The sequence below is a fragment of the Chrysemys picta genome, unplaced genomic scaffold (genome assembly GCF_011386835.1).
Source record: "Chrysemys picta bellii isolate R12L10 unplaced genomic scaffold, ASM1138683v2 scaf3027, whole genome shotgun sequence".
Classification (NCBI taxonomy): Eukaryota; Metazoa; Chordata; order Testudines; family Emydidae; genus Chrysemys; species Chrysemys picta.
In genome coordinates, this window is record NW_027055729.1 from 1 (window position 1) to 7,000 (window position 7,000).

Consider the following 7,000-nt stretch of genomic DNA (forward strand, 5'->3'; position numbering starts at 1 on the left):
ACCCCTTCCCCCAAAGCCCCTGTCCCTTCCCCCGAACGTGCTGTGCCCTCCCTCCTGCCCCCCCCCCAGCCTCCTGCACATGCAAAACAGCTGATCACAGCAAGCGGGCGGCATGGGGGGAGGGGAAGGCGCTGGGGGCTGGAGGTGGGGAGCTGATGGGGGGCTGCTGACGTATGACTGTGGCTCTTTGGCAATGTACATTGGTAAGTTCTGGCTCCTTCTCAGGCTCAGGTTGGCCACCCCTGGATTAAGGGAAGGGTTTGCATGACTGCAGACAAAATGCAGGGGGGGGGGGCTGTCAGAAATCGCAACCCCCCTGGTGGTGGGTTTCACATCTGGAAGTTCAGGGGGACTTGGCCCCCAGTAGAAGGTTGATAAACCCAGGCAGGAGGAGCAGTCATTTCATTATTGCAGGCTAGTGAAACAGACACGCTTGTGCATTATGGATTCAAATTGAGGGAGGAAAAATAATTGGTTTGAATACAGGCAGGAAGGGAGCCTTAATTGCTCTCAAATCCTTCCTCTAAAGAGCTATCAAAGACCTGTCTGTAGAGCGCCTGCCACCATGTCCGTAATAAACAATATCAGACCGACTGCCAAGCACTGGTTAGGCATAAAAATAACAAGCCGTTTCTATCTGTACGGCCACCACTGGCGCAAGGATCTAATGGTCCCAGAAACAGTCATCATGCAGCAATGGATCGCCGTGAACAGAAAAAGTTGCCTCATCATTGATTATGGTTTTTTTTTATACTCTGCAGCGGAGGGAGGGCGAAGCCTGCGTGTTTAATAACCTGGAGCTTTGCTAATGCCAGGCGCTTTCTGTTTCTCAGGGGTGGAGGGAGTGTTTATCTGCAATTCTCGAAGCGAGCTGCGTTCTTCTCTCCTCTTCGAAATGTGATTGATTGGTTTATTCTTCTCCTCCCCACTTTTTCTGGACAGGGATCGAATGATGCTGCTAAAGTTAGAACAGGAGATTCTGGAATTCATTAGCGATAACAAGTAAGTGGCCAATGGAGTTTGCATGAAGCAAAGCTGGTTGGTGACTTGGGAAGGAGGAGGCGCTCTCACTCTGACGGGGAAGAGAACAAGGCTCACGCATATCTGATAAGAGAGCGGTTTGAAAACAGCCAGTTCCATCTGCCGTGCTCTACGGCTCCCATTGCCACCGGATCTGAGCACTTGACAATATTGAATGTGGCTGTTTATCCTCCCACAGTCCTGGGTGGCAGGGCAGGGCTGTTCCCCCAGTTTCACAGATGGGGAACCAGGGCCGGCTCCAGGCACCAGCCTTCCAAGCAGGTGCTTGGGGCGGCAATCTGCAAGGGGCCGCAGTCCGTGTGTTTTTGCCCCCAAGCAGCGCGCTGAATTGCCGCCACGGACGGCGGGGGCAGTTTGTGTGCCGTTAGGACAGCCCGTGCGTTTCCGCGGCGGTGGCAATTTGGCGGCAGCTTCTGTCTTCCGGCTGAAGACAGACGCTGCCGCAGAAACGCGCGTGCTGCCCTAAAGGCACACACGGACTGCCCCCGCCGTCCGCGGCGGCAATTCGGAGCGCTGCTTGGGGCGGCCAAAACAGTAGAGCCGGCCCTGTGGGGAACTAAGGCACAGAGACACTTCAGGGTCTGTCTTCACTGCCCAGTTAATCTGGATGTCTGGCTCCCTGGTCAGCCTAGCCTGGGTGCGAGCATCCTCACAGCAAAGCCCTCTCCGAATTGCTGGGTCCTCATTGGTTCTGCATTTGCTTGGGTGAGGCTTGGGGCATATCCCATGAGTCTTCGTCCTGAGACGCTCTAGGATTCTTTCCCAGTCACTTGTGTCAATTCTAGGGTAACTTGTCTGTCCTTTGGGGGAGACTCCCTGGGGGAGGGAGGGAGGTGGCAGCATTGGAGGACTATCCACGCTTGAGAGACTTAGCCACTGTCCTCACTGCAAAATGGGCAGGTTAAAGCAGACTCGAACTCTAACCCCCCCTCCTAGCCGCGTAAGCTCACCTGGGCTTGAAACACCTGGAAAACCCAGGTCAGAGGGTTGTCTGTACAGCGGGTGAGTTGGGTAATTGAAGGCAGAGCAGGGAATTGAGCACAGGTCTGCAGGCCAGCCCCTGGCCCGTTCCTGGGCGTGGAACGAGCTGCTGCTCCAATCCAGACCAGGTCATAGTGACTGAAAGCGCCAACTGTGTGAAATGAGTCTGGGTCCCAGGCCGGTTCCCGGGGCCCATGTCACAAAGGCCGGCTCAGCTGTTGGCAGGAGCTTATTCGCAGAGAAGCCTGGGGGCAAGGCAGACCCATTGCCCTCTCGCCCCCAGAGCTGCCCCTTGCAGGGCAGAGCTGGGGTGCAGGGGCAGGCGTCTGTGCTGGTGCCCTCCCTGTCTGGAGGTCAGAGCGAGAACTCAGTGCCCAGCCCTGAACTGTCTCTCGCACAGACACCGGACGTCTCCGTTTTGTTTGTTTGAAGGACGCATTTTAAAGATGCTCCTGTTTTGGCAGATTTGAAATAACAGGGATTTTCTAAGGGTTTTTCCTCTTGCTCTGCTTTTCGACCTGTCCTACTCCCCTCTCGTTCCTGCCCAGAGCACTTGAGCGCCCATCCCTCCGGGGGGCGCTCCCACCCTTCACACAGCCCGCGGGTGTAGTCGGGAGCTGTCATCTGGAGCTCTCAAATGGCTTTACATAGGAGATCAGGGTGAAAGAATTCCATGCTTGACCCAGCTCCCATTGGAACCAGCTTCTGACTTGAGGCCCCAATCCAGCAAAGCCACGAAGCACTGGATGAAAGTTAAGCGTGTATCGGGGCCAGGGCACACAGCTGGTCTTTCTTCCCTTGGGTCCCGGTTCAGCAGCGTTAAGCCCGTGAGTCATCCCACCCCTGCTTTGGCGCGTGAAGTCGCTGAGACCGAAGCACGTGTTTAAATGCTTTGTTGAATCGGGGCCCTGGTCTTTCTGGGCTGACCCCTGTTTGTGTCTGGTCTGTTTGACGCAGTCTGAATACAAGGGCTCTGTCCCCTCTTCTGTTCTCAGCAATCAGTTCAAGAAGTTCCCGCAGATGACCTCGTATCACCGGATGCTCTTGCACAGGGTAGCTGCCTACTTCGGCATGGACCATAACGTTGACCAAACTGGGAAAGCCGTCATTATCAACAAGACCAGCAACACCAGGATGTAAGGAGAGCCCTGGGGCTGAGGGGAGAGCTGGGAAACCCCTCCCAAGCAACCCCCGCCCTCGTACTCCCCAACCCGTCCCCAAAGCACGCCTGGAATATTTCACAGCCTCATCCCGACAGGCCTTTAAAGGGGTGTGGGGAGGGGGGAAGCCTAGAGATCCACCCTCCCAAATCCAAGTGCAGACATGGGTGGGAGCTTTCCCTTTTCTTGAATGCACTGATGCCCCAGCCTGCCTGCACCGTGGCTTGCAGCCTGGAACCTCTGCCCTGACCTCCTCTGCCTCGCACCCCCAGGCCTGCCTGGCAGCCGAGGAACACAGGGAAGGTTCCCGTTCACCTTCGCCTGCCCCTCATGACGGCGTCTTTCCTCCCTGCAGCCCCGAGCAAAGGTTCTCCGAGCACATCAAAGACGAGAAGAACGTGGACTTTCCGCAGAGGTTCATCCTAAAGCGAGACGACGCCAGCATGGACCGGGACGATAATCAGGTGAGTTTGGGTGAGAGGTGTCCAGGCCCTTCCCGAAAGCCGAAGGGGCAACTGCCGAGCTTTGCTCAGTGTCTCTTGGCATCTTGGTAGCCTGGAAATGGGACCCGTCGGTGTTTTCATCAGTGAGTTTGGGGACGTTCCTGCTTGCATGGGGGCAGCTTGAAATCCCTCCTGGGTCCGTGCTGTCTTCCTCCACAGCTGTACTCCCAGGAAACTGCCACAGAGGCCCCCACTGTCTCTTCCAGCAGCACGGGGCTAGTGGATGGAAGGCAAATCCCCAGGCACTCTGCAGCAAACTGGACCTCAACCCGCCAGCAATTTTAGCTGAATTCAAAAAAAGGCCTTTGATTAAATGATCGGCAGTGAAATGGTTAACAGCCTTGCCAGTGAATTGCCCGATAGACCTTTCAGAGTTAATATGCTTTCCCCTCCCCCCAGGGTTTTCCCCAGTCCTCACCATGTTGCCAGGCAGGCTCGGCTCCCAGGGTGCTAGAGGTCCCCCAAGGGCCGTGCAGTAGCGAGGAATTCCCCTGGACGAACAGTGAGCTTGAGCCGTTGCAAAGTCACCCCTCCACCCCGCCAGGGCAGCCAGACGAGTAAGCTGCGCACGGGCTAATAAAATCAGCAAGGACCCTTGGTCCCTGGCCAGAAGGGAGCCTTCACTCAGAGGAGTGATGCAGCCTCCATGCTCAGGGACCCCTCGCCTCCTGGGAGCTCCACACTGGTGGCTTCCTGCAGCCTGATCCCTCATGCCAGGCAGCCCCGCTCTGCTGCTTCATAGCCCCATGCAGAGTTTGCTTTTGCAGCCCACCCTCCCCTTGCTCACCTTCCCGCCAGCGCAGGTATCCTTCCTAACGAGCCGTCTCGTGCTCCTCTCTGCTGAAGCCTTCTCCTCCCAGGAGCGCCCTTGACGTGTTCTCAGCCCTTGCTTCGATGCTTGTTTTAGATGGTTAGCTCCTTGGGACAGAGAACTGCCGTTGCATGGGAGTGCAATCTCCCATCTTCTTCTTAGATCCTGCCTTGCTACTATGCTTCTCATGAGGCCTAGATCTTGAGTCCAAGCAGCAGGGTGTGCAGGAGCGGGGAGGAGCTTTCCAGCCACAAGCAGCATCTGCAGCTGTGATCTCTCTCCAAGCAGCTGATCCAAACATAAGAATGGCCGTACCGGGTCAGACCAAAGGTCCATCTAGCCCAGTATCCTGTCTGCTGACAGTGGCCAATGCCAGGTGCCCCAGAGGGAGTGGACCAACAGGCAATGATCAAGTGATCTCTCTCCTGCCATCCATCTCCATCCTCTGACAGGACAGACAGAGGCCAGGGACACCATTCCTTACCCATCCTGGCTAATAGCCATTAATGGACTTAACCGCCATGAATTTATCCAGTTCTCTTTTAAACCCTGTTCTAGAGCTGTTCTGCTCGACCCGGACACGTGTGCCAATTAAGACCCCAGAGCATTTCCTGCCAGCAGCAGTCGTTTGGGGCAGAGACCGTGTCGGGTTATCAGACCCCGGGCGCTGTGCCACATCGCCTTCCCTTGCTGCTACACTCAGGGTGCGTGGAGCCAGCGTTTAACCAGCCCAATTCTGCTTGTCACTCTAGATCAGGATCCCACTGCAGGACGGGAGGAGGAGCAAATCAATAGAAGAGAGAGAAGAGGAGTATCAGAGGGTCAGAGAGCGGATATTTGCGCGAGAGGTAAGGCTGGCTGCTAGCAGAGCTTCCCCCCTTCTTGGTTCTCAAGGTGCTTTTTCTTTGGAGCCCCTCCATGCCCCAGCCAGCTGCCCCTCTCCCCCACTCCGCACTTGTTATCATTTTGGCATGTGACTAGACGTATGGGCTCAGGGGGTTGGATCTGGCAGCGGGTTTGCCATTTCACTGACCTGTCATTCTTGAGCATGGGATCAGTGTCGCTAGGTTAGAAACCTTAAGTAGGGTGACCTGATGTCCCGTTTTTATAGGGACCATTTTTAGGACTTTTCTTATACAGGCGTCTATTAAACCCCCCCCTCCCCTCCCAGTCCCGTTTTTTCACAGTTGCTCTCTGGTCATCCTGTCCTTAAGGGCCAAGCTGCACTTGCTTTACAGCATGGAATCCCCAGGTGTTTCATTCACAGGCTAGAAATCCCTTTAGCCTGGGTCCAGCACTTCCCCCAGTGCAGTCCTTGTTCCTCGGGTGTTTCCAGGAGTCTTCTTGTGAACCCCAGCTGATGTCACTCGCTGCCTTGTGTAGCTTTAGCATATGGCGGGAACCCTTTGTTTCAAAGCTTTGTTCCCTGACCAGACTGTGGGGAAAATACTGACATCCCAAGATGGAGTCCAGCATCATGTGGCCTGGTCACATGTCCTCGTAGAGGCATGGCAGCCATTACTCACAGGCTGCGTGTCGTGTTCTCAGGAAGGTTCCCCAGGTAGGAGATAGGCTTCTCCTGAGGCCTATTGTTCTCCCTAGCAGCTCATTGCCCTGACTGGGCCCTTCCCAACCAGCTCTCTAGACTGAAAACATCTTGCCGAGTGGGCGTCACCCAGGCGTAACTACATTTGAAGTACAGAGCCATAGTCAATATCCGTAACTTCAGAGACAAAAATGACACCTGCACACAAATAGGATAATCCACTTCAGCAAATCATCACTTTTCCAATGGCACCTCGCACGACTTATCTTGCATGAAATGCCTCATAATTATGCTATAACCATATCATAGTAATATGAATATGAGGTGCAGTGTCATGGGCGGGGGGAGATTTTTTGAAAGTGGCTGGTGGTTCTGGGGGCCCCACTTGACACCTGCTTTTCAGACAGGGCAGAGCACCCACTCTCTGGGAATCCGGCCCTTTTCAGTCGGCTCCAATTGGGTACCCAAAATCTCCTGGCCCCCGTTTCTAATGTAGCCATGCTAAGCTAGCAGGGGAGGGAATACTGACCGCACCCACGTGTCTGCGCCTTCCAGGGTGGGGCTGTTCGCGGGTGTTTTTCTTTCTTTTGCTAAGTGGCCACCTGGAGTGGAAGTTCCTCAAGGAATTTGCTCCCTAGAGGCAACTGCTGGAGGTAGCAATCCGGCCCCCTGGGGAGGTTACAGGGTGGAAGTGGGGTGAGGGCGAGGGCAGTGCAGTGGTGCGATAGAGGCCGTGCTGAGCAGTGCCTGTTAGCAGCATGCCCTGGGCAGGATCCTTGTGCCAGGACAAACAGGAGGGGTTGGATTTAGTGACCGTTCCCAATGCTAATCTGCGACTGGGCTGGTTAATAACTTGCTCCTGGCTTTACCTGCCCCCCCCCCCCCACACACACACACACACCCCCGAGGGGTCCCGGAGCATTGAAGAGACCCTGTGCCAAGCCCTGCTGGGAGCTGT

At 55.4% G+C, this 7,000-nt stretch overlaps 1 protein-coding gene across 1 annotated transcript; it reads left to right on the plus strand.

The window, feature by feature from the left end:
* Window positions 1-157: 157 nt before the first annotated feature.
* Window positions 158-6,916, plus strand: LOC135980392 (R3H domain-containing protein 2-like). The gene is made up of 4 exons (XM_065580400.1): window positions 158-1,002; window positions 3,018-3,158; window positions 3,538-3,646; window positions 5,249-6,916. The coding sequence occupies exons 1-4, from the start codon at window positions 950-952 to the stop codon at window positions 5,471-5,473; spliced, it is 528 nt and encodes a 175-aa protein (XP_065436472.1). The 5' UTR covers window positions 158-949; the 3' UTR covers window positions 5,474-6,916.
* The last annotated feature ends 84 nt before the right edge of the window (window positions 6,917-7,000 follow it).

Bases quoted from the DNA above. Each gene is read 5' to 3' on its own strand.
- LOC135980392 (XM_065580400.1), top strand. From the start codon at position 950: ATGATGCTGCTAAAGTTAGAACAGGAGATTCTGGAATTCATTAGCGAT. The intron at 3,159-3,537 runs GTAAGGAGAGCC...TCCTCCCTGCAG, and splicing joins AAGACCAGCAACACCAGGAT to CCCCGAGCAAAGGTTCTCCG. The intron at 3,647-5,248 runs GTGAGTTTGGGT...TTGTCACTCTAG, and splicing joins TGGACCGGGACGATAATCAG to ATCAGGATCCCACTGCAGGA.